Genomic DNA, 26,585 nt, shown 5'->3' with positions numbered 1-26,585 from the left:
TAGAGAAACTTCATGCCCACATAATTATGCTATTTCTTAAATTTAATTGGCAGAGTACAACATATTCAGCTGAGAATGCAATTGAAGATTGGAGAGGAAACTCTCAAATTGCTTTACACAACAGGCAACCAAAACCACTTCAGGATTCAGATTTATTCAGTGAGAAATATGGTTTTCCAGATGAGTGTGCAGCCTGCATCTTCCCCTTAATCTTTCATAATTTTCTAGCAGAAGATCGAACCCGAAAACCAATAAGCACAAGATGTTCAAAGGCAATAGTGAAGTTTTTGTTGGAGCCTTTGCAACTCTCAGTTCAGTCAGCAACAACTGCAGAATCATGATCGGATACTGCATGCACATGTTGAGGTTTACTGTTGAACTCTGTGAGTATTGAGATTGACAGTGCCATTGTATGCCATTTGCATAACATTGTGGAGTTCTTCATCCCATGCATTAGGAACCTGCACATAAAAGCAGAGCTAAGTGCCACCAAGAACTAGAAACTATAAATTGTAAATATTTATCGTTAGCTGATGATTATGTGATGTGACAACATAGGTAGATGCACATTAAGTTCATAAATTCTTGAGTTTCTGATGAATCCAACAAGTTGGTTGTTTCACTAACATACAGGTTTCTGAAAAGAAGATAGGGTTCCTTCTTGGATTGAACAAGAGAAATAAAAACTGAATTAGTGATAAGAGAAATCACAATGCGGTAGAGTTATGGAGATGTTAACATTTTATAGATGAGTGATTATTTCACATAAAACAAGAGAGTGATAAATGATTAAGAAAGGTTTTTTCTTCAAGTTCAGCTGAAGTCTTGACCAAGTTGAACAAAAGTTGATTTGAATGCAATATACAGCTGCAAATTTAACTGCAAAGAAAATCGGGGCCGCATTTTTCACCAATATCAGTTGTAAAATCCACATTTGCTATCATAGTAAAAGGAGGATTATGATTCAACTGGTTAGCATTTTCATCAATGAAAGTTGTGCATTGTGTCTTGAATTTCTTCAACATTTTCTTAGATCCTTCTGTTTCCTTTTTATTGAACTCATTTTTTTCATCTTAGGATTTCGGAAGTATCATTACAAGTTATGAACTGATAAACTATTGCATTCTGACATCACACAGAATAGAAGTCTATGAATTCAGTCCATGATGCTGTAAGAATATGACCAGACAAGCGAGTATACCTGCATTTTTGGTTCTTTGTATCCCTGTGGTGCAGTCATTTGAGCATTTATCGATCTTCTAAATAGATCAGGCAGATTTACATTGCCTGATAACCCAGCTTGAGCCAGACCCTGTTGAGATGGATGTAATGGAGGAGGACGAACAATGCCTGATGAGGAACCCATGGCAGCTGAGGGGCCGTTGCAGGTCTGAAGCAGCTGTCATATGGAAGAACATGAGAGTGGATTACCCAAATGAATGAGTGGCTTTGATGCAATGATAATAAGCATCACTCATCTGTTAAATAAACAAGCAGATGATGAACACTTCTGCAGTGGAAGCAACAAAAAATTTATAGTTTCATCAGATCAAAGGCTGCTGCCACTTACATATTTCGAAAGTACAGCCTCAATGTCGATATCCAGCCTCGGATTAATAGCTGCAAGCTTCATTGACAGAAACTGGCAATGAAAAGAATGAAATAAATCGTCAACTCTTCAGCAGAGGTTTCATGTCTCAAGGCATAACAAAACGTGTTTGGATCATAAATCATACCTCAACCTGCTGTTGTAGTGACTGAACATAGTTGATGATCTCGTCAAGCATCATTGCCTTTCCCGTGACCTATATTCAAATGTTGGCAGTACCAAGAATTCTTAGAACAGGCTTCATATGTTGAATTCTGAAGACAATTCAAGAAAGCTACCTTGCTGCAACCAGGAACAAGATCTTGAAGAAGCTTCATTCGCTCGTTGATCTTTTCCCTTCTCACCTAAGATAAATATGGATCGATGTAGACCAAATGAAATAATTGTAGACTGGTGAACAAGAAATCTGTATAGGAGTCAGGATCTTACTCTTTCTGCAAGGCTATGGCTGTTTGTTGCCTGGCCACGCCTTGCTCTGATGTGGATGAAATCTTCCTTCGACGATTCATTGCTATCTTTGACCTGCTTCCCTCCGGGCCTGGAAGTTGCAGCAGTTGAACTGTTGTGCTCGGCTTTCTTTTCGAGTTCCATATTGTCATCATCCATTTCACCAGATATCTGTGAGGCCACCTTTGCTTGATCCAATGCCATGTCCTACAATGTAGTGTTCCTTAAGATGCCTACTTGTGATCGATGGAGAAGAGACAAAAGAATGTGCGAGAGAAATGGGATAAGAACTACCTCACTGGTTCTTTTCCGTTTCATAGCGGCAGGCAGTGTGGAAGAAGAATTCCCAGCTGCATGTGAATTATCCTTTTCCTTTGATCCATGGTCAGTGGTAGACAATGAGGCACCTCTGACAGCTTCCATCATGTTGATTTCATTCTTCTGAATCTGAGCTCCGGAGCTCTCTCTTGAAGCATTAGAATGAGGACTTTGTGATTGAGCTGCGCTATAAGGATTCATCAAGCCACCTAAATCACTACCACCGAAGCATGAAAACCTTGCAGCCCTCTCGATGAAAGCTGAATCGGATGGGAAATGTGATAGACTTTGGTGAAGAACTCCAGAACCAGTTTGTAATAGAGTTCCTCCGACCGACATCGAATTCCCGGTGATTTGATTGCTGCTCCCCTGCAACTTATCTTTGCACAAATCCAAGCTTGTTGATTCTGTGGACAGGTTCCAAAGACCAGCACTGAAAGGGTCAGCCATGGAAATCGATGAGCATGGGGTGGAACCAATCTGATTTCCTTGGCTAACAGCGGCCGAAGGATTTCCAGAATCCAAACAACCTATAGATGGATTGCATTGTTGCCAATCAGAAGAATTCCCAGAGAAGTTGTAGTCCAGATTATCCTCATTCTTGAGTGAGTTACACCCATCTTTTCCATGCATATCCATACCAATGCCTCTTATACACAACCTAGATCTATCAAGGCAAGCCAGCAAAGAAAGACTACCTACTGACTTCGATCTCGGTCAGTCTAATGTCACTGCCCAATAGAATGGATCATAAGCTCACAAAGATAAACATGAAGCAGGTGAAAGAGAAAGTTCCTGAATCTGTAAAAAGCAGAATTTACCTACTGAACACACTCACCACAACAAGATACATGAATCAAAGAAAATGGATAAATGGCATTAGGACAGAAGGCAGACAACCATATAAGCCAGAACTCATAAAACCCAGATTTCAACAGCAAAAAGGATCTAAAAGAGCTGTATCATCCGATGCTTGCATATCACACAATATAAGAGATGGAGAAATGAATAATCTGTCAGGCCAAAGATTCCAAAACCCAAGGAGTTGAACAAAGGACACAAGTACCAGCTGTAACCAGAGGTGAAAAGATTAGGCCTTACAGTGTCTCCCCTCTTCTCAGCAACCATAGCAGTGAAATGAATCAAAGTTGGTCTGGTTAAAGGTATCACTCTACAGAACCAATGCCACTCAACAGTAGCTATTCTTGTCTCATTACAAAAAAAAAAAGGCCAGATTCATAAATCAGTAAATGTTACAGTGCTAAGATTTCTTCATGATGCACTTAAGAGATTAATCTTTGAAGTTTCTGTCACAATTTTGCAACCAAATGGATTGGCTGCTGCCATTGCTTACACCAACATTGGGGATGATCCAAAATCTATAGGAAGACACTCCTGACTCCCTCCAACTCACCCCTGTCAGTTTCTTTATTCCAAAGCAACATTATAATACCAGGTTTTCTTTAGCTTGCATTATTTTATTCTGATGCTTAGCTTTGTTTTTCCCTCTTTACTTGCCTTATTACAAGCTTCGAGCTAGCTAGCAACCTGACATTGCCAACCATTCCAGTGATATCATGTTTAGGATCTCAAAAGGTTCTGCCACAATCATTTGGATCATTTGGAATTGTAGGAAACTTCAGGACTGGAACCAATGTACTTACTGCATTCCATTTCAACTTAACACCTCTGGTTTTAAAGATCTTACATCATACGAGCAATCCACTAGACTGAACATTAATGGCACCAAGAAGGTTTTGACGATCACTTGCTTGAACTTATATTAACTTGTAATTCAAACCAAATTACTACCTGTTCTTATGAGCTGGAATGCTCTTCTTTCAATGTCCTTCCAGTAGAGCTGTTCAGTTCAAAGGCATACCACAAATCAAAGAAACTATACATGAGGAAGCAAATCCAAAATCGACATTTTTCTTCTTTGGAATGCTCAGCTTATATATATATATATATATATCCACCGTAAATTTTTTGGTGGTCCATCTGAAACAATGATGCGAGATAATGGACATAGGGGTGCGTGTGAAGCAACGTAACGGACTTGCCTTTTATTAACCTCGGGAGGTTAATAAAAGATTCAGCAAATCTAAGAGGTTTTCTCGTTACTCACCCTACATGACAATATCTAACCAAGCTCAGCAGGATGATAACTGGCATTTCCCCATAGATTGAGATGAAACTGACCTCATATATCTTCAAGTCCCTTGAATTAGTTATTCTCCAGATGCTGTAAATCGGGCGGTGCAATCTGACATGGTCTACAATTTCCTACCTTTTTTTATGATTGAAGGCTAATGCAACATTTAAGCAAGCATCTAACCATGTTCATATGGCAAGGTTCGTCTTCTTTACGAGGTCAGTTCAAACTAATGAAACCTGTTTTATCATCTACTCCACAGTCACAAACAGCCTTGATGCAGGTAGTCTTCATTCATAAATAGCCCAAATATAATGAACAGGAGCCTGTTAACTACATCCGGAGCATATAAATTCCTCCGCAGATCAAAGAATTTGTTGATCCTAATGCGAGTGACCAACCAATTAAGTACACAATTTTCTTGGTGAAATTCATTACATTCATCCATAACTAGGTTCAAAATTCTGTCTGAGAAGGAGATAGTTACACATTGTTGGCACTGGTTGTCTTTTTCAATCATCATAGAAAAAAGAAAAAAAGAGAACGAGTAGGAACATCAAAATATTGGTTAAGAAAGAGGGTGAGAAGATAGATGGGGAGTCATTGTTTATGTTGCAGATAGTACTAGCAGGACCATCCCAATGACTTGTGCATGTATTTTTCTGAGACAGTCTCTGATTCCAACAGATGAGTTTACCGAGAACCTCAACTCTTCCTCTCTCATTTCATTATAAGGTGACCTTGGGACTCGAGCAAGTATAGAGACTTAGCTTTAGATTACTCAAGCCTTCTTCACACTTTGGTTTGTTAATTACCAAGTGTAAATGCTAATCCTTAGTGTGATGACAAAGCAAGCATTCAGGAACATGGTCTGTACTGATGAGGTTTGGCTGATAAGACCTTCCTTTTCCTTTGTTCTTTTACCTCCCTTTTACTTCTCCTCCTCAAAATTATGATATGACACAAAACCAAAGGAGGATGAGGAGAAGATATTAAGATGTTATTTTAGTGTATATAAATTGAACATTTAGATGAGCAAGTATGGAAGTTAGAGGATGTGCCTTTGCTTGCAAGGAGAGAGGAAAAAGAATGATGGATTCACAAGGAAAAAGTCTTCAAAGACTAGATTCTTGGGGTTTTTCCTGTAGGCCTTATCTGGGTGAGGCTACAGGTTTTGTTGGGATGTGATGTGAATTCCTTTGCCATGTAAACTTGTGTTCCCTTCATGATTGAAATATATATTTATATGATCATTAGGGTTTTTAGGAGAAGTCTTTTAAATATAGATTCTGAGGCAGGGGTGGGAAAAAAAGAAGAGTTTTTTCTTGGAAGGAGTTCATTTTTTTTTCCTTTTTTACTAAGATCTATTATAATAATTTTCATCCGATTAGTTGACTATCGATATTTCATCTCGACAATCGAATTTTTTAACATCATTTTCTTTTCGATGATTTTGGTGATCAGAATTCAAGTCACGGAAATGATGGTTGATGGTCGTGTTCTTTTGATGGATGGGCTCAGATCGTGTGGATCCATCCCAACTCAACCATTGCCTTTGTGTGGTGCAACATGACTGCGTGCGAGAAAGGATGGAAGGGTTGGTTGTGCATGAGCTACGCTGCGTTGTGGCTAACACAGACAAATGCATGATGGAGGAAGGTGGCATGGCGCTCCTTTTAGGAAAGCTAAAGCTTGGGAACAAATCCATCTAAAAGCGAAGGAGGATGGCGTTGGGCTCCTTTTGAGGTCTCACGCGCACGGTTCGACTTTAGCTTTTCATCAAACACCTCGACGACGATGGATCACAGCACTTGTGTGTCATATGTGATGTACTTGCTACACTGCAGACCCTCTCTTTTCTTCAGTTCCTTCAAATGGAAGACTCTGTCAACATGCTGAAGAGCTGCAACCTGGCTTTTGTTGACCCAAACCAGGCTTATCCAACACAATTATTGGGCCAGACAAGATTGTATCTTCTTCTTCTTCTTTTCTTAATTTTGGCTTGTGTATTAGGTTTGAAAAATCTCAACCCCTAGCCAACTCAGGTTGAATGGGGCCTATTCAACCTCAACATATAAATCCCAGCTCAAACTAAATCCAACCTTATTTAATAAAGCAAAGAATATTGAGCAAAACCAGACTCTTGTCAATATGAGATTTAGGAAGGATCAATGTATACATCAAATAGATACAAAAACAGTTTCCTCAATCAAGAAAGCAACTTTACAGTCTATTCTCTGTTAATAAAAAATATTTTTGCAAATACTAAGGAGTCTCATCTGACAAGATATGACTCGATGCTTATGTACCTTATATACATACAAACCAAGCAACTCGATTTCGCCCGAAAACCAATCAGTATTTGTGAAGACATCAGGCAGTTAGTGCACTTCCAAAGCCAATGTCAAGCTGGAATAAGAACTAGAAATAGCATCACTGAAGGAAAATGAAGGTCTTTAGCAGACAGGTATCTCATAGAATGTGATAATCTGAAGATAAGTTATCCCAATTCCAGAGGGAAAGATGATTGAAGATGAATTATGGGAACAAAGGTGGGAGTTTCATGTAAGAAGATAAAGGCTCATTGATCCATCCAATGAAGTTTGCTGCATCATTCATATGATTCCCCGTATGTACACTCTTCAGTGAAGGGAAAGAAATTCTTCTGTACGTATATAATTTCAATGAGTAGCTGTATATCACCAGTAGTCCATGCAAGAACAGGATCCTCTGTTGAAGTGATGGAAACGGTTTGCATCTCTGACGATTATATTCCTGTCATAAATCTGACTGAGAAGTTTCAATGCTGAATGACAATCCCCACATATGCGGAGGTTCTTCACCACCCTAATGGTGGCACCTGGGCTGGTGCTGATGAGTCCGTAGGCTACCGCGAGCTTCTCGCTGTGAAGAGCCAGAGAGCTCTCCTTCACATCTTCCTCTTCAATGTCAAGCAAAACCTGTGTAGTATCAGGTTCATATCCTGCACGCTTCAACTGCTGAGCCATCTCATCAAGCATCTTATATATCTCTTTCTTTCTAGCGTGAGCTGCATCCCCAGCGATGAATTCATGGACCAGGCCATCCAGTTCTATAGAACTGCAACCAGGTACCTTCTTTATGCCTCTATCATGCATCAGCTTCCTCACCCTATAAACCCCATTCCAATTGTTAGACATAGCATATATGTTCGATAGCAGCACGTATCCAGCATTGTCATCAGGAGCTATTTCAATAAGCTTAAGTCCAGCCTTCTCACCCAACTCATAGTTTTTGTTAACTCTACAAGCACCTACTACAGCCTTCCACATGACTTTATCAGGTTCAATTGGCATTCGTTGGATGACCTCCTCAGCCTTTTCGAATAAACCTGCACGGCTGAAAAGATCCACCATGCACCCATAATGACCAACATCAGGTTCGATGCCATAAACATTACTCATCTTCTCAAAATATCTGATGCCTCTATCGACCAACCCTCCATGACTGCAAGCATTCAAAACACAGGTGAAGGTGATATTATTCGGCATCAGACCAGAAGCCTCCATCTTGGAGAATAGATCAATGGCTCTTAAACTGCAGCCATTTGCTGTGAAACAGCCTATCATCGCATTCCAAGTATCCACACTTCTCCGATGTGTCGTCTCAAATGTATAAATCGCACCTTCAATGCACCCACATTTTGAGTACATATTGATCAGTGCTGAACTAAGGTTCTCATCAAGCTCAATGCAATGTCTCTTGATGTATGCATGCACCCACTGACCCTGGCCCAATGCTCCCAACTGGGTCACAGCAGAAAGAACACTAATCAGAGTCACTCTATTTAGTCCACACTCGCTGCCTTGTTGCATCAACCGAAACATCAAAATGGCTTCCTCAAATTCGCCCGCTTCAATGTAGTATGCGATCATCGTATTCCAAGATACCACATCACGAGCCGGCATGCTGTCAAATAGATTGTGAAGATTCTCACCATCATCCATGTCAGCATACCCTTGCAACATGCTGTTCCATGCAACAACATCCGGTTCAGTGCTTCCATCAAACACCTTGCGGGCATCACGAATCCGGCCGGAAACCGCATACAGGTGGATAAGCTTATTGCGGATATGAGCGTTGGACTCCAAACCGTGCTTGACGACCTGCGCGTGGATCTGCATGCCGATCGCAAGCGCGCACAGCTGCGTGCACGCCTTGAGCGTGAACGTGAAGGTGAAGCGATCCGCCTCCACCGCATCCACGAGCATCCGGCGATAAAGATTAATGGAGAGGAGGGGATTCCGCCTCTCAGAGTAGGCACGCATCAGGGTGTTGCAAACGAAGGTGGGCGGGTGGTGTGGGAACGAATCGAGGATCTTCTCGGCGTGCTCGAGGCTGCCTCGGTCGGAGAGGGCGTAGAATTCGGCGAGGCGGCCGGCCGAGTAAGGGTCGGCGGTTTGAGAGGTCTTGACCATGAGAGCATGGACTTGGGTGGCTTCTTGGAGGTGGGTGCAGAGGTGGAGGAGGGAGAGGTTGGTGTTCGGAGGCGGAGGGGGTGGCTTTGCTACTGATGTTGCTGGTATTGAGACGGGTAGGGGAGCGGAAAGGACGGGAATTGAGGCTGCTGAAAGCATTGGGACGCTGCTTCGGATTGTGATGAATGAGAGTCATAAGACGAAGTGACAGTTGGGAACAGGAGAAGCGCTTTAGCTTTCGGCATATTTGAATAAAATAAAACAAATATTTTGAATTATGTGGTTACAGATCCTTTTTAATTTGATTAAAGTTAGAACAATTACCATCAAAAGTTAACATTGTAAGGAATTGTCACATCTCTTGGTTAAAATTTATTTCCTAACATATTTAATATATATCTAATATCAGGTTATCTACCCTTTATCAACATTACTGCATCGAACCCACCCCCCCCCCCTCCTTTTTGGGAAGGAACTATGTATATGGAGTAACAAAGAAATCCTTTCCGTAAAGGAATAAAATAGCTGATTTGAACATTTCCGACAATTGACTGATCTGTAGGAAGCATCCTGGATACTTTAATCCTCTTAAGAACCCAAGTTATAAGAATACCTAATTATAGAGAAACAAGTTTTCCATCAGGTGATGCATGGAGCTTTCTTGGTATGCTGCTTGCACTTGAAGTGGGATCATATTGTAGTAGCACGCAGCTCTGATTCAGTTTTGTACAGTTCTACATAGAAAACAAACAGCTCAAGAAACCAAGTGAGAGTTATTTTGTGCCACTTAAGTCAGATTTCAAAAAATAAACACAAAATACTGCATAATTTTTTGCTTCTCTAAGTTGAACTACAATCAATCCACCATTATCAACTTTATTGAAGATAAACCAGCAAAAGTCTCCCATAGCAATAACCTTAAATTTTAGAATTTAGATAGAGTGGTCTTATCATAGTTGTTCAATAAGAAATATCAAGATAAGTATTATAGAGGATCCATGTAGACCAACAACATTGCTCATGTTTTACTACTCAAATGTAAGCAGAATTCCCTCATCAATTTGGTGAAAGCTTGAGTACCCCATGATGACACTTGTAGCCAGTCATGGCAGCTAACCTCTTTCCGTATCTTTTGATGTCCTAGTATCCTGGCTGCAATAACCCATGAGGATGAAAGCAATGAAAGAGACAGCAAGATAACCCATAGTTGTAAATAACCTTATATCTCACCATAGCATCTTTCAAATCATTATTAACAGCTTTTCTTAGGTTCCGGGTTCTTGTCGGTTGCAGCGTTGGTTTCTGCTTCAGAAGATGACTGATTCTGATCTTCCATGTATTTGATTGGGTCGGCAAACGATCTTGTACAGGGCCATCTAATAGGACCAGAAAAAGAGTAATTAAAATTGAATTAGTTTGAAATATAAAGAAACATGAAGTTTACCTGCTTGACTTTATAATCTCGTTATCAATAGTTGTTTCATGGCCATATATGTCCCCTGAGGATGAATGCAGACAGTACAATAAGTGATTACAGAAATAGAAAATTTTATATGGATAAGTTAGATTGCATATCATGGTCTAACAAAACGTTAAATCAGAAAAGAGATGCTGATTATGTTTTACCAGAAGATATCAAATAAATATGGAATTCCTTATCTCAATTATGCAGCAAAAAATAAAAAAAGAAACAGAACAACAAAAATTAAGCTGAAACACGACCAATGCCTTCGATTTTATTGGATCCATACAATAAAATAATATTTTTAGTTTTGCAATCCCATTAGTTTGATTGTTCTGTAGCTGTCTTTCAATCTTGAAAAAGATTTCTGAGAGTTGGTTTCATGGATCCACAAGAGACTCCTAGGGTTCATGATTTGGTTTCAGCCTCATTTAAGATCTTCTTGCACACTATCTGATGCTTTGAGATCCTCTCAAAATCAGGTATGACTTAAGCCTTGGAGCTTGGATTGGGGCCTATCATGAATAATAGTGCATCATCTAGTTTATGAGTCAAGAGCCTCACAGAATTACACATAACCTTTATAGGAAAATAAGTAACTCATACAAAAGTGGTCAATAAGGCTCTTGCATGCAAGTCAAAAGAAAGTGCATCTGAAATAATAATGCAAGACATTAATTGCAAGTGAACAAGGACAAGATAATATTGATAAAAAAAATAGAAAACACAACATGTTTAACACCCAAACAATTAATCTCAAAATAAACTCAACAGCAATTTGGTTATGTCATTGAGGGGATAAAAAGTATACTAAAGACGCTGTGGAAAATTTAAAACCTAGATACAGCAGTGAGCTGTATTGTTTAGTTTTCGAGCCTTGAACACAGATGCATATCTAGAGAATCAGTGAAAATCGATTTCCTGCTACAAATATGGACGCCATAGGGTGAGAGTGATCTCATCACTTAATGAATTTACGTAGGATGAACTTGAACAAAAGCTCAGTCTTTAATTGTACCTCCATCTAGGGCCTTTTTGGAGAAGTACTTGGCCCTCAAACGGCGGGAATAAAGTGCTTCATACCGCTGGTGCTTCTCTTCAGACTCTGCAGCATCTATTTCGCTGTCAAGGTTGAAACATGATTTTCCAGTCATCACCAGCTAGGAAAGCAATTAAGCAGGTACATTAACTAAATAACTGATTATAGGATATTGAGGAATCGTTCAACAGTCAAGAAGGCTACGGTTTAGAGATAATCATCAACTTATGATGTATTCATGCCCGAAAATTTTGGTATGGTTTTATATTTTTTCTCAAATCAATATCTAAAGAAAATGCTGAGAAGTTTGAAGATTTGACAGATAAAGTTAATCTTTTTCCAAACAAATTTTTTGTGGAAATTAGCTTTAATTCTGACTATTAGGTTTATGTATGGCTAAAATAGATATCGAATCCGAAGTTGAAAGAACTCCAACCGGCAGACTAACTTGGCTGCAGGTGACACTGAAAAGGCGAAACAAAATATTAAAGCTTCTAAGGCGAATGCTTCCGATGAACGTTGAGACCGAAGGAGGAGTAAAGGTTTCACCTGGAAATTGCACGATCCGAGTCACTTCCTGTCGGATTCGTCGCCGTTCCCAGGAGAAGAGCAAACAAAACAGAAGACTGACAGATGAAGAAGAGGAAGACGGAGAAGAGGGGGAGCAGATGACATACGGGACGTGCTCTTGCTCGCTAGGTCTCGCCTCCATGGTCGAGGTAGCCTCCTCGTCCTCCTCGTTCGGTCGTGCCTTCCCGCCACCTTCCTCTTCCATTGTTCCTCCGGCTCGTCTCCCCTCTTCGATGTGGAAATAGGGCTTTTTCGGGATCCTTCCCAATGGTTTACCTCATCAAACTCTATCGTAGCCGTCCATTTTCCGGGTCCATCCATGTTTTTCTGGATGTGAACGGTCCGATCGCAACTGGATCACGGTGGTGTGGAGATCACATATCTAGACAGTTAGATATGCCACGTATAAGACCCAATTTGTACATGCCTGCGATGTATGAGTCACTTTAATTGGACCTTTGACACAATTTATTGATTCGGATGTAATTGAACTTGACCCACTTTTCAATGAAAAATCAAAATTGTCTTGATCTATTCATCGGGTGTCAATTTGATGTTGACCTGCTACAGGTTCAACCAGACTCGGTCAACATCATAAATCCTTCATCTGGTCTAATCCAATGTTCTTGATACTCGATCGACACCGTCCAATTAAATCAAAGAAATGGACGGCTGCGATCAAACAACAAAATTTCACTGTTCATTCATGTTACGCGGTTGCAAGACCCGGCGAATCCGAGCTCCAACGGAGGTCGATGCGACCATTCACCAGTCGATCACCACTCCATGCATTGGTGAACAATGAGACATGCGATCGCATAAAACTGCCATCGGAAAGCCGTCCTCCTAGACTTCACATGACGCCAGTCGATTGTGGATATTAATATAAAATCCTTTTCATTGCTCTTTTGTTCCGTTTCACCTCATCGATTCGCTCCGGCCGCCTCTCAAATCCGATCTCTTCGGATCTCGCGGCTCCATGATCTGGTGGCAGATGGACGTGGTGGAAGCTTTCCGATCGATGACATGGGAGCAGGAGTCATACCCCGCGTACGCAGACTTCCTGGCCCTGCCTGTCTTCGCGATGTTCTTCCCCACCGTCAGATTCTTCCTCGATAAGTTCGTCTTCGAGGTGCGTGATTTGGGCACCCTTTTAGCTTGATTTGTGTCCGTTCTGTGTGTTTAAGAGCCCTGAATTGCCATAAAGTTCGGATCTTTATGACTTTAGGTGCATATTTATGCCAAAGATCCGATCGTGCTGCGACTAGCTTGATGAGAGCTTCAGTCCACACGAATAGCTTAGTTTGTACTCTTGGATGTGTGAATAGCTTAGCTTGCAGTCTTGGATCTCCTTTCTTTGTCGAAAGAATCTTGTCCAACGAACTGGTTTTGTGGGAAAAGAAGAATTCTAGTCTTGTGTTTGTGTGAGAACTTGCTTGAAGAGAAACAAAGGTTGCCACTTTTGGGATCTTTCTGGCTTTTTCAAGTAGTTTCTTAGAAGAAAGTATGACGACTTTTGCATTCACTTGATCTTGTAAACAGTAAACTGTTTCCTTTTGTGGTTTTTGATTTCCACAGCAACATTATATGTTTTGGAAGTTGGAATCCTAAGTGAAGATGATTGCTAATCTGTTCAGATTAGGAGCAGGTCACATTATTGATAATGTCGAAGCTGCTACAGAGTCGACTTCTCTACATAAACTATTGTAATTCTTGCTCCTCGTTGAAAGTGTTATAAGGGTTCGAGATAAAAACTAATTTGCATAGATCCTTCTTCATGATTTAATCTGATCCTGAATTGTCCAACCCTACAGTAATTACAGCCTCTTCAATTCCATCTAACATGGATCCTTAAAATGATCAAAAGCATTGATTAGTTTGTGTAACTTTGTTTCTTTTGCGACATATTTATCATCTTGTATCTTAATGTTGACAATACAGTCGTTGAACATGCACATGCAGATCTTTTTCAATTTTAAATTTTCTTTTTCTTGAATCCACAATGGAACTAGGCTGGAAATCAGGGTAGAGACGAATGAAAAAACAACCTGATTGACTGACGATCCCAAAAGACGATTCTGCAATCCTGACTATCACAACATTGAAGTCAAACATTTTCAGCTAGGGTGTTTTTGAGTCACCTCTGCCCATTCTGAGAGTAAAGACCTGATGGATGCTTGGTTGAGTTGGATGCCTACTGTAGAAGAATTTATGTGGTTGATATCAGGCCCGATTAGGTTATGTGTCAAACATAATTAGGTATGGGTTGAGGTATTGTCAATCTTAATTTTGATTGCTTGTCAACATAGAAGCTTGGTTAACTTGTTCTCAGGCACAAATTTTTATTCTTACCAAGGCACTCAGACATGCAACTAAATCTGATCCACATGTTCATATCAACGTAAGGATGGTTATTTAAACTCCTTATGTTCTTTGATTAATAAATTGCACATGTTTCATTACTTTGTTCAATTCACACTAGCAATTGTTTCAGTACCTTTTGAGTATCAGATACTCATTTTGATCTAAGATTTTTTTTTGTATCTCTAGACATTGGCCACATGGCTTATACCTAAAACGGTGCATGAAAACCTCAGTGCTGAAAATGAGAAGAGAAGAAAAGTCAAAAAATTTAAGGAGTCAGCATGGAAGTTTGTTTATTTTCTTTCAGGAGAGCTTCTGTCCTTGTCTGTTACATACAATGAGCCATGGTTCACAAGGACCAGATACTTTTGGGTAGGACCAGGAGATCAGGTCTGGCCTGATCAGAAAATAAAGTAAGATTTACGTTTGTCCTGGCAATTTTCTTTTTAATAGTGTCCTAATTGGATATGGGCATACTTATCAAATATTTCTTCGATCCAGATTAAAACTTAAGGCTGTTTACATGTTTGCTGCTGGGTTCTACACATATTCTATATTTGCCCTCATGTTCTGGGAAACAAGGCGATCCGACTTTGGAGTGTCCATGTCTCATCACATAGCAACTGTGGTTCTCATTGTGCTGTCTTACATATTCAGGTTAGCCATCGCACTGAATATTAGATAGTTTAATTTTCTACCATCATTCTGCCAAATAGATAACGTGGAGATATATGTTCTATAAGCTGGCAGGCTATGTTGGTCAACTTTTAACTTCTAGTATATTTCTATACTTTTTAATATTTCTCATATGAATACTATGCTTTACCTGATTAACCTTCCATTGGAGAAAAAATAATGCAATCTGGTCCTTTTTGTTTTTAGGTAGAACGTTTGTCATGAACCAGAAGTTATGATACTCAGAGAATGGAGTCTTCATGAACTATTAAGATGGAAGATTGCTAATGTTTTGAACTCCATTTTTAGTTACAGAAATTGCAATAAAAAATAATCAACCAATTGATGTGATCCTTGAGATCCTCAGGATATATTTACCACCTTTATAAGATTGCTAGCCAAGGTGGTCATCTCATTCCCACCGAACAAAAAAAAAAAAAAACAAAGAAAAAAGATAGATAACAAGAAGCAAGGACCAAAAATCCCAGGGATTGATGACAATATGAGAAACTTGTCTCATTTACTAGCCCATCTATGTCCCCATTATATAAGGAAATACAAGTCTAGGAGATGATTAATTAAAATATAGTAAAAAATAAACATATAAATAAAGTGTGAGAAATATCTCTTAAATGATGATACAATAGTCGGTGAAGTAAGGTGGTCCTGGTAGGATTTTGATAACAAAGGGCCACAAATTGCTAACATTATGTGCCGTTATGTTGCAATCTTACCATTCTAAAAGATGTATTCATGTACAAATTGGATTGGACATGTCAGGGCACCACCTCAGGTTTATGTGGCTCTACTACTACAGGCTAAACACAATTTAATCAAGCTTATTCAACCTTGGTAATTGATCAAACAAAATGGTTGCTTCTAAGTCATGCTACAATGTGAACTCTATTATCAATTTAGATTGGCCCAGAAGTGAACTAAAATTTGCTCTTGCGTGTTAAATTGGCATATCAATCAATAACAACTTATGGAATTCATTATGTTCATAAACAACTCCTTGATACACAAAGGCTTGGATGATGATGTTCCTACAGTGATTTTTAAAGTTCATTTAACAGCTTCGGTGCCTATGTATATTTTATCTTTCTATTTGAACAGGTTTGCACGTGTTGGTTCAGTTGTTTTAGCCATACATGATGCAAGTGATGTGTTTCTGGAAGTGGGAAAGATGGCTAAGTATAGTGGCTCTGAATGGCTTGCTAACACTTCATTTCTTCTGTTTGTTGCATCATGGGTTTTACTTCGTCTTACATACTTCCCATTCTGGATCCTCCGAAGTACAAGGTAAGTATCGTATGCTAATCCACGTGTTATTGATTGACTTACTTTAATAGATGATGCTGCTTAAATAGCTTTTCAACACTGCAATGGTCAGCTTATATAGGTTGGCAACCACAATGGTCAGCTTGTATTCAATATATTTGCCTGGTATTGAGAGTTAAATCTATGTTTGTGGAAGATAAAGATTCTTTTTGTCCCTGGACTCATTTAATACATGCAACATCTTTTTTTACTGAACATCAGTTTATGTAGAAAATCAAAATAAGAAGGATTAAGTGCCCCATCCACAGACTCAACGAGGAGAACTAGAAACAGCTTAATTTGCGCAGGCGCATCATTTGTTTTTTCATTATATGGCTAAAGCTCACCTAAATGAAATCATATGGCCTCTATAGGATGTGCTTCCAACTTCCAAGGTAGGACTCTAAAATATTTATGAAAATGGGCATGAATTTTCCAACTTCTAATGTTTTGCAACATTGAGATTTATTTTCACTTTGACAATTCAATCTACTTGACATTGCTTGATGGGAAAAACAATTCAACAATATATGCTACAATCAATGGACAAAGAACTGCTAACCATGAGTTCCTTAGGCAATGGTGCAGAATTCTGGAAGCACAGTGAAAAGGAAAAAGAAAATCTAAATTCAACGAAGTTTCTTGCATCTGTTGTATTCTGAAGAATTTTTCATTAGACCCGACGTTTTGAGATTCAGTGATTTTTTCTAACCTTATGTTTTGCAGTTATGAAGTCGTCTTGACTTTGGATAAGGCAAAGCACAAATTTGAAGGGCCTATATACTATTATGTCTTTAACACTCTTCTATTCTCACTGCTTGTTCTTCACATCTATTGGTGGGTTTTAATCTACCGAATGCTTGTAAAGCAAATCCAGGCTAGAGGCCATGTCGGTGATGATGTTCGATCTGGTTAGTGCTCTGTCATTTGCATATGAAAAGCAAATTTGTTATGAATGACCAACATATTTCTACAGAAAATTAACAAAATACACAAGAATTCTTGTAGTTTTTATCTTGGGATGGTCTGCCCTTTTCTATAGCAGTCTACCTTTGTTTTTCTAGGTGCCATATTACACATATTCCATGCTGTCTGTTGTTTTAATGTTCTTGATTTTTATTTCTTTAGATTCAGAAGGTGAAGACGAACATGAAGATTGACTGGGGATATCTTCTGACTAGTGCTGATATGTGAATGATGATCCCATGAAAGATCACGATTCAAGTTCATCGTTATTAGTGTCTCGATTTGTGTTTTGTTGATGATCTGCCAACTGCTAGTACTCAAATGGCTCACAAGTTTTGGCCAAAAGATCAGCCTCTGCTCTATTTTTAGGTTGGCTCCACAACTAAGCTTGGTTATATGGAATCAAACTTCTTTAGCATGATTTTTCCCCAATTGGTGAGTGGTTGTCATTAGAGATACCTCCTCATACCAGAGAGCATCTGTATATTTTACAAGAGAAACAGATGGGATCCACATAGAGATTGCTTCTGATAGGCATTTGTTCCATTGCAGCACATCTTTTGTCAACCAAAAGTGCTGATGCATGCTGTATTCTGTATTTTAGTCAACAGTTGCAAACTATTTGCTGATTTGATTCTTCTCATTGATTCAATCCTTAAAGTTGCACATCTTAAGTTTGAAGATGGGATGCTGATCTACCGGAATGATGCCTGTTCTTCTCATTGTTCATCTTAAGTGTGGCAAAGAGAAGTTACTCTGCTATCTCTCGTGCTTTGTACATCTAACAACTGAACGGTGAGCCTGACACTCGTCAGCCACCTACATTTTCTTTAATACATGACCGATCAAAAGTTGGCACTCCTTTCTAGCTAAAACAGAGTCACTGCATCTCGAAGTAAAATTATGTCGAGATCATCATATACTAATTTGTCTGAAGAACATTTTGTTTTGAACAAATATCCATATTATGTGCTGTAAAATTTGGAGCAGTGCTGACTTGGGAGTCTAAACATTCATAAGCAATGGAATTGTTGTATCGATGAATCTCCTGATCCATTAATAAGGTAAGAGGAGTGCAATAAATCTACAGAAGGCTCAATTTATGTGCATGTGTGGTGAAGCCTCATTCACCAAGTTAGCATATAAAGCATGAAGCGAGAGGAAAAAGGGTGTTCCTCTTAATCCCCCCAGCGTTATGGAGTGAGGGAGTAGGAACCTCGTTACTCCTTTCTCGTGCCATAAAGATTAGTGTCAGGAGATGGCTCTGGATCTGAGTGGATTACTGCGGTGGGTTCTCCCCAACCTTTGTATGCTAGAGACAGATCAACTCTGCTAACTTGTGGGTTGAATGTTAACTGTGCAGGTTAATAGAGTAATTATAATTATTATTCAAAAAACTCTAGCAATCAAGTCAGGATGGCCGAGTGGTCTAAGGCGCCAGACTCAAGTTCTGGTCCTCGTGAGAGGGCGTGGGTTCAAATCCCACTTCTGACATTTTTAATATAATTTTCTAATCTAATAATAACAAGATTTTGTTTTCTGAATTAAGCATGATATACGATTATAGTTCTCTGCAACATGATAATTAGTCCATTAACTTGATAAAAGAAATATCGTAGGCTCAACCAGATAAAGTATATGTGATTACAAATAAATATGCATAAACACCTCTTCAGTTTTAGAAAAAAAATTATTCTTGGATTAAATCAGTCAATATTCTTTCAATGATCAAAATTTATATGATTACAAATGATCCTTTGTATATTGATTAAAAGGATAGTAAATCTCATCAACAAAATGTTACACCATTTAATAAAAATAATTTATTTTAAACATAGATTATTCAGATATCATTTATCACGATTCAATATTAAGATAATTAATTATTTATTTTATTTTAAAGAATATAAGAAATTAGTCCATATGAAATATTTAATACTAACCTAATGAGAATATTCACTTTAACCTTATAAAGTAACTCAGTTAATCTTTCATCTCCAATGTCGAACTTAATATGAAGAGTCAAATACTACAAACCCAATCGGATGTCAAATGATGAATTCAATGAAGTCATATACAGCGAATATAGCATCTGAAGAATTATTATAATGGAAATGACCTTTTTTTCATTCCTTAAAGCTACATATCATGTACATCTATACAGGTTGAGGAGGATTTGATAGTCCTCCAATCATACACATGAATTAATATGATTACCCTTGATCATGATGATTAATATGATAAAAATTATAAAAAATAAGTTTATTTAGATCATAATTAGTTAACCATTTGATGCTTGATTTATAATTCGTTCTCTATTATGTCAATCTCAGAGTATTATGAGTAAAACACCTTACGAGTAAATGGTTTTGTAGGCGAGTCTACTAGTTAGTCATAAATATGGACATAAAATTCATAGTTGATATTGGATAACTTGATCTTTATTGAAGTGAAAGTTAATAGCAATATGCTTCGAGAATAAAATCCTAGATTGGAGCATAAGTAGGTAGCATCGATATTATCATAGTAGATTTTTGGAGTAGAGTGATTGACAACGTCGAGTTTGTAATAATTGACTTCCATGTAGAACGTGCATTTCTTTTTATTTCTTAGAACTTCAATTAATAGAATTTACCCTGAGATATATAATATACACTAATATGGATATCCTATCGTAAATGTTACCTATCTAGTCAACATTAGCAAAGGTATAAAGATTGGGGGTTGATTGTTTAGTCCAATAAATTGTAAAGGATCGATACATCAATTGTGAAAGTTTGATTGCAAATGAGATATCTAGATAAATAAGCGATAAGTACTATAAAGAGTCAAGCATTTCTCAATACTATATGAAATCCCTAGTATGATTGTTATCATATAGTTTGAGTGACAATTAAGTAGGATGACAACTTCTTTAATATTTTGTATATTTAAATTTGATAAGAGATCCTGAATATATTTGTATTGAGAGATAAAAAGATAAATGGATGTAAATGTAAAGCTTAATGGCCCTTAACATCTTGTATGAGCCAAGTTCATTCTACCGGAGGTTGATGAAATCTATATATAGCTTTCTAATATTTAAACGAAGTCCGGAGAAGTCAAATTGTCGTAAGTTTGATTACGGGAGTGAAGATCTATGTAAAAATCAATGGTAGGTTTTTAGTGAAACCATTTAGATCCTAGAATATATTATATATAGTAATAAATGTATTGTAAAGTTAGGATGGCCGAGTGATCTAAGGCGCCAGACTCAAGTTCTGGTCCTGACATCATTTTATAGTTTTCTATAATAACAAGATTTTGTTTTGTTTTGTTTTGTTTTGTTTTTTTGGTCTGAATTAAGCATGTTGCGTATATCATGCTTAATTAGTCCATTAACTTGATAAAGGAAATATCGTAGGCCAAACCAGATAAAGTACTTACACTGATAAGAATGAATGTGATTACAAATCAATATTCTTGGATTATATTCATTACAAATAAACACCTCTTCAGTTTTAGAAAAAAAATTATTCTTGGATTATATTAGAGAATATTCTTTCACTGCTCAAAATTTATATGATTGCAAATGATCCTTTCTATACTGATTAAAAGGATAGTAAATCTCATCAACACTGTCGTTTAACAAAAATAATTTATTTTAAATATAGATTATTCTGATATCATTTATCACGATTCAATATGATAAAGGTAATTAATTAATTATTTTATTTTATTTTAAAGAAGGTAAAAAATTAGTCAGCATGAAATACATAATACCAACCTAATAAGAATATTCATTTTAATCCAATAAACTAACTGAGTCTTTTATCTCCATTGTCAAACTTAATAGGAAGAGTCAAATATTACAAACTTAGTAGGGTGTCAAATGACGAATTCAACGAAATAACCTACCTATTTTTCATTCCTTAAAACTACTTATCCTGTATATCTATACAGGTTGAGGGCGATTTGATAGTCGTCCAATCATACTCATGAATTAATGTGATTACCCTTGAATCATTATGATTAATATGATAAAAATTTATGATTAATATGAGTAAAACACCTTACAAGTAAATGATTTTGTAGAAGAGTCTACTAATTAGTCAGAAATATAGACATATCATTCACAGTTGATATTGGATAACTTGATCTTTATTGAAATAGAAGTTAATATTTCATACGAGAATAAAATCCTAGATTGAAGCATAAGTAGATAGGATCGATATTATCATAGTAGATTGTTGGAGTAGAGTGATTGATAATGAAGTTTGTAATACTTGACTTCCATATAGAACGTGCATTTGTTTATTTCTTAGAACTTTAATTAATAGAATTTATCCCGAGATATACAATATACACTAATATGGATGTACTATCGTCAATGTTACCTATCCGGTCAACATTAGCAAAGGTATAAAGATGGGGGGTTGATTGTTTTCGAAGAAAAAGACCTTGAAGGTTCCTTTAAGGTATCATAAGATATACTTCACTGTAGTCCAACAAGATATGGAGGGTCAATACATGAATTATGAAAATTTGATTGCAAATGAGATATCTAGATAAATAAACGATAATTACTATAAAGAGCCAAGCATTTCTCGATACTATATGAAATCTCTAGTAGGATTGTCATCAAATAGTTTGAGTAATAAAAAAGTGGGATGACAACTTTTTTAATATTTTGTATATTTGAATTTGATAAGAGATCCTGAATATATTTTTATTGGGAGATAAAAAGATAAGCAGATGTAAATATAAAAAGCTTAAAAGCAGTTGTACCATACTCTTATAGGTTGATGAAATCTATATATAATTTTCCAATGTTTACATATATGGTGAGATGTTAAGGATAAATGAAGTCGGAAGATTACTGATATCATTAGTCGGAAGTTATTAATATTAATAATATTTAGTTATTATAGCTATCAACCTTGAGTGATAGCTAAACTCAGGACTGAAGATTTATGTAAAGGTAATGTTAGACCATTTAGCTACTAGATGTATATTATATCCAGTAACAAATTTAATATTAAGTCAGGATGGCCGAGTGGTCTAAGGCGCCAGACTCAAGTTCTGGTCCTCGTGAGAGGGCGTGGGTTCAAATCCCACTTCTGACATTTTTTATATAGTTTTCTAATAATAACAAGATTTTGTTTTGTTTTGTTTTGTTTTGTTTTTCTGAATTAAGCATGACAATATGCATAATAAACACCTCTTCAGTTTTAGAAAAAAATTATTCTTGAATTAAATCAGACAATATTTTTTCACTGCTCAAAATTTATATGATTATAAATGATCATTTGTATGCTGATTAAAAGGATAGTAAATCTCATTAACAATGTTATGCCGTTTAATAAAAATAATTTATTTTAAACATAGATCCTTTTGTCGTGTTATTGTTCTAATACTATTTATCACGATTCAATCTGATAAGATAATTAATTATTTTATTTTATTTTATTTTAAAGAATGTAAGAAATTAGTCCATTTGAGCATGAAATACTTAATACCAACCTAATGAGAATGTTCACTTTTACCCTATAAACTAACTCAGTTAATCTTTCGTCTTCAATGTTGAATTTAATATGAAGAGTCAAATATTATGAACTCAGTAGGGTGTCAAATGATGAATTTAGTGAAACCGTATACAGCGAATATAGCAGAAGAATTATTATAATAAAAATGACTTTTTTTTTCCTTAAAATTATATAGGTTGAATCATACTCATGAATTAATGTGATTACCTTGAATCATGGTGATTAACATAATAAACATACAAAAGGTAAGTATATTTATATCATAATTAGTTAATCATTTGATGCTTGATTTATGGCTCATTCTCTATCATACCTCCATAAGATTAAGCTTTCATCATAGATATTAATCTCACTAATATGGGTAAAACATCTCATAAGTAAACGGTTTTGTAGGGAAGTCTTGTCAATTAGTCAGAAATATAGACATGAGATGCACATAATTGATATTATCACATTAGATTATTGGAGTAGAGTGATGTTTGTAATACTTACTCACATGTAAAATGTGTAATTTTTTTTATTTCTTGAAACTCCAGCTAATATAGTAGGTAATACTTACCAACATGGATGTTGTATCGTCAACGTTACCTACTATTAGCAAAGGTATAAAAATGAGGGGTTGATTGTTTTCAGAGAAAAAGATCATGATTGAGGATGATGAAACCACTTGATATGTGTTTATGTTTTAATCTGTGTTTTAAGTAACGCAGGATGCTTCGATCAGAATGAGACAATTAAAGCAGGAAAAATCATGTTGTGCCGGAGAAACATGTCAGAAGATTGGACGTCGGGCCGGTGGATCGGTTGACGTATCGACAGAAGGCTTCGGGCCGTGGACTCAAGCATTGGGCCAAGAAGAGCGGGTATTGTGCCAAGGATATCAGAGTTGCGGAGTCAACTGGCCGATTGGGCAATAGGCCACAGGAGAGAACGATGCGCCAAAGAATCGGACGAAGCGTCGAGGGACCAATGACATGCCGGACAACTTGGTTAATTGCTTAGGATTAATTGTCTCGATCGAAGTTTTGTTTTAAGTGTGCAGGATTAACTACGATGAAAGTAAGACATGCAGTAGGAGTTGCGCCGGAGTCAAAAACTATGATCACGTTAGGAGTTCGAGAGCTTGACGGAAGTCCGGACGGTCGTCGGAGGTTCTGCGGGAACAAATCCGAGAAGTCCAGGAGCTTGCCAAAAGAAGCTCGTTGGAACTCGCCAAGTGGATCGTCGCAAGTCCAGGAGTTTGCCGGAAGTCCGCAGGAGCATCGCCGGAGGTCCGTCGGATGTTCGCCGGAAGATCGCCGGAAGAAGCGATTGACGCACCGGAGCAAGCTGTAGTAAAAGTCTTAAGAATTATCGTAGTTAGCACGATGATTAAGTTAAAAATGGGAGGTGATCCTATTAACTTAATCCAATGGCAATTAGGCCCTTGAAAGAACCAAATTGGACCAAATGGATCAACCCATTTGGACCCAGATCTCTCGCCTAGAGGTGGCACCGCCTGGGTCGGCAGTGGCACCGCCCAGGGCTCAATCTCCGAGTTCTGGCTGGGCGGTGCAACCACCTTTGACAGTGGTGCAACCGCCTTTGACAGCGGTGCAACCGCCTGAGCTCGGTCTCCGAGCTTTGCTAGGCGGTGCAACCACCCCTGACAAGCGGTGGCACCGCCCAGAGGCTCAGCCTTCGAGCTCTGTCAGGCGGTGCAACCGCCAGACCCCAGAATTCCGGGAGATGACAGTTTTGAGCTCCAAATTCAAACTGGTTTGGAGCCTATAAATACCCCTCCAATTCCTGGGTAAAATATACAAGCACAGAGAGATTAAAAGAGAGAAAATACTGCTGCAATCTCTAGAATTTCCCTCCTCTAGCTTAAGTGTTAAAATTCTGTTTAAGAGAGGAGAGTGAGTGCTTGTAAGGGTTGTCTCATAAACCCAGTAAAAGGAGAAGAAGGGTGTAAGAAGGAGGTTGATCTTCACCTAGTAAAGGAAGATCGTTAGTAGATGCCGGTGGCCTTGACGGAAGAGGAATCAGAGGAGTGGATGTAGGTCACGATTGACCGAACCACTGTAAACTCCCGTTTTCTCTGGTTTGCATTTACTTTGAGCTGAGTTGTGGAGAGTCGATACATGAATTATGAAATTTTATTGATTGCAAATGAGATATCTAGATAAATAAGCAATAAGTACTATAAGGAAACCAAATATTTGTCGATACTAGTATGTGAATCCGTAGTAAACATTTGTCGATACTATGTGAATCCATAGTAGGATTGTAATTATGTAGTTTGAGTGATAAGAAAGTAGGGTAACAACTTCTTTAGTATTCTATATATTTGTATTTGATCGGAGATCTTGAATATATTTGGAGATAAAAAGATAAGCAGATACAAATACAAAAAGCTTAATACAAATACAAATATAGAATTGATTCGTCAATTGTTTAAGAAACCGATTTAGACCAGTAATAGAGAATTGATTCGTCAATTGTTTAATAGAGAATTGATTCGTCAATTGTTTAAGAAACCGATTGATCTCAATAGAATTATTACCTATGATAATGACATCATCCATTTAGACCAGTAAATATATGGTGTAACCCTTTTGTTGTTGAAGGAATAAGGAGCTATCATATTTCGAATTAACAAAGTTAGTTAACATTTAGTTATCTATATATAGCTTTAGCTTTTCAATGTTTACTGGGATGTTAAGAATAAACAAAGTTAGGAGATTACTACGTAAAGATATCATAAATCAAAATCTCTTTAAAAAATATTACTAATATTTAGTTATTATAGCTATCAACCTTGAGTGATAGCTAAACTAAAATTATCATAAGTTTAATAACGGGATTGAAGATTTATGTAAAGTCAACACTAGGTATTTAGTGAAATCATTTAGCTACTAGATATACTTTATATCTATATATCTAGTAATAGATCCATTAGAGTTATACTTAATTTAAAAATCTATTTATACTCAATGATATTTTATGTGAGATTGAATGATACAAGGATTTGTGGCATTATATCATATTCTTCATACATTATTTTACGAAAAATTTTCAAGTTTGGTGGATACTTATGAGTTCCATATGCTTAGAAAGATGACTTATGAAGGTCAAAATTTTAATATGATTTAAATATATTATTTTTAAAGTGAATTATCATGTTCATATCTAGTGGGATGATTATATTGTATGAGAGTTGATAATAAGTTAATGATACGTACTTATTCAGATTGACGCATGACATAATTTAAGGTATTTTAAGTATTTTAAGAAGTTAAATAAAGTATTTTTTTTTTTTTTATGGAATTAGATCTTGTGTTAGTGGTAATGGGATTATACTTGTATATATGATCCTTCCTTTTAAAGTTAATAAGTTGATTTGGATATTGGATTAGGAATTTTAAAAAATGAACTTTGAATCCAATCTATTAGTTGCCCAACTAATAAAAAGCTGATTGATAGAGTTCTGGTCATGCACGTAGAATTGGAGAGAAGCATGAGATAGAATTGGTTTGTGAAAAATGTACTTTCACCACATGGCTTTCGTTTTTGAAGGAAAGAGCAGCGTACCTGTGGAACTCGATGGCTCGAAATGCCTTCGTCAAATGAAAGGTATTCGGCTGTGCATGTCTTTGTCGAACTCCATTAGAGCAAAACGATGGTCGGAGACAGGCT

At 37.2% G+C, this 26,585-nt stretch overlaps 4 protein-coding genes and 2 non-coding genes across 6 annotated transcripts; 3 read left to right on the top strand and 3 right to left on the bottom strand.

The window, feature by feature from the left end:
- On the bottom strand, positions 1-3,473 carry LOC135607215 (transcription factor bHLH49-like). Its single transcript, XM_065098837.1, has 8 exons — positions 3,213-3,473; positions 2,351-3,105; positions 2,039-2,263; positions 1,888-1,953; positions 1,737-1,805; positions 1,571-1,642; positions 1,202-1,399; positions 1-461 (listed from the first exon to the last, which is right to left on the bottom strand). The coding sequence occupies exons 2-8, from the start codon at positions 3,011-3,013 to the stop codon at positions 369-371; spliced, it is 1,386 nt and encodes a 461-aa protein (XP_064954909.1). The 5' UTR covers positions 3,014-3,105; positions 3,213-3,473; the 3' UTR covers positions 1-368.
- A 3,181-nt stretch (positions 3,474-6,654) lies between these two features.
- LOC135607214 (pentatricopeptide repeat-containing protein At5g48910-like) lies at positions 6,655-9,364 on the bottom strand. The gene has a single exon (XM_065098835.1). It carries the CDS (start codon positions 9,143-9,145, stop codon positions 7,229-7,231), a length of 1,917 nt encoding a protein of 638 aa, XP_064954907.1. The 5' UTR covers positions 9,146-9,364; the 3' UTR covers positions 6,655-7,228.
- Positions 9,365-9,831: 467 nt separating this feature from the next.
- On the bottom strand, positions 9,832-12,322 carry LOC103977844 (uncharacterized). The gene is made up of 5 exons (XM_009393479.3): positions 12,165-12,322; positions 11,467-11,570; positions 10,431-10,485; positions 10,217-10,362; positions 9,832-10,138 (listed from the first exon to the last, which is right to left on the bottom strand). Exons 1-4 carry the CDS (start codon positions 12,260-12,262, stop codon positions 10,239-10,241), a joined length of 381 nt encoding a protein of 126 aa, XP_009391754.2. The 5' UTR covers positions 12,263-12,322; the 3' UTR covers positions 9,832-10,138; positions 10,217-10,238.
- A 638-nt stretch (positions 12,323-12,960) lies between these two features.
- LOC135607213 (ASC1-like protein 1) lies at positions 12,961-18,034 on the top strand. The gene is made up of 6 exons (XM_065098834.1): positions 12,961-13,189; positions 14,608-14,834; positions 14,923-15,078; positions 16,213-16,398; positions 17,143-17,327; positions 17,545-18,034. The coding sequence occupies exons 1-6, from the start codon at positions 13,037-13,039 to the stop codon at positions 17,574-17,576; spliced, it is 939 nt and encodes a 312-aa protein (XP_064954906.1). The 5' UTR covers positions 12,961-13,036; the 3' UTR covers positions 17,577-18,034.
- Positions 18,035-18,792: 758 nt separating this feature from the next.
- On the top strand, positions 18,793-18,876 carry TRNAL-CAA (transfer RNA leucine (anticodon CAA)). Its single transcript has one exon. It is a non-coding gene; the product is annotated as a tRNA-Leu (tRNA).
- Positions 18,877-22,403: 3,527 nt separating this feature from the next.
- Positions 22,404-22,487, top strand: TRNAL-CAA (transfer RNA leucine (anticodon CAA)). The gene has a single exon. It is a non-coding gene; the product is annotated as a tRNA-Leu (tRNA).
- Positions 22,488-26,585: the final 4,098 nt, after the last annotated feature.

The sequence above is a fragment of the Musa acuminata genome, chromosome BXJ2-3 (genome assembly GCF_036884655.1).
Source record: "Musa acuminata AAA Group cultivar baxijiao chromosome BXJ2-3, Cavendish_Baxijiao_AAA, whole genome shotgun sequence".
Lineage (NCBI taxonomy): Eukaryota > Viridiplantae > Streptophyta > Magnoliopsida > Zingiberales > Musaceae > Musa > Musa acuminata.
This window is presented reverse-complemented; position numbering and strand designations above follow the sequence as displayed.

Coding starts and splice junctions, on each gene's coding strand:
- LOC135607214 (XM_065098835.1), bottom strand. CDS start 9,145: ATGCTTTCAGCAGCCTCAATTCCCGTCCTTTCCGCTCCCCTACCCGTC.
- LOC103977844 (XM_009393479.3), bottom strand. CDS start 12,262: ATGGAAGAGGAAGGTGGCGGGAAGGCACGACCGAACGAGGAGGACGAG. Junction 10,486..11,466: donor CAAAAAGGCCCTAGATGGAG/GTACAATTAAAG, acceptor ATTCATCCTCAG/GGGACATATATGGCCATGAA. Junction 10,363..10,430: donor GAGATTATAAAGTCAAGCAG/GTAAACTTCATG, acceptor TGGTCCTATTAG/ATGGCCCTGTACAAGATCGT.
- LOC135607213 (XM_065098834.1), top strand. CDS start 13,037: ATGATCTGGTGGCAGATGGACGTGGTGGAAGCTTTCCGATCGATGACA. Junction 15,079..16,212: donor GTGCTGTCTTACATATTCAG/GTTAGCCATCGC, acceptor CTATTTGAACAG/GTTTGCACGTGTTGGTTCAG. Junction 16,399..17,142: donor TGGATCCTCCGAAGTACAAG/GTAAGTATCGTA, acceptor TATGTTTTGCAG/TTATGAAGTCGTCTTGACTT.
- LOC135607215 (XM_065098837.1), bottom strand. CDS start 3,013: ATGGATATGCATGGAAAAGATGGGTGTAACTCACTCAAGAATGAGGAT. Junction 1,954..2,038: donor GCCATAGCCTTGCAGAAAGA/GTAAGATCCTGA, acceptor TATTTATCTTAG/GTGAGAAGGGAAAAGATCAA. Junction 1,806..1,887: donor TTGTTCCTGGTTGCAGCAAG/GTAGCTTTCTTG, acceptor ATTTGAATATAG/GTCACGGGAAAGGCAATGAT.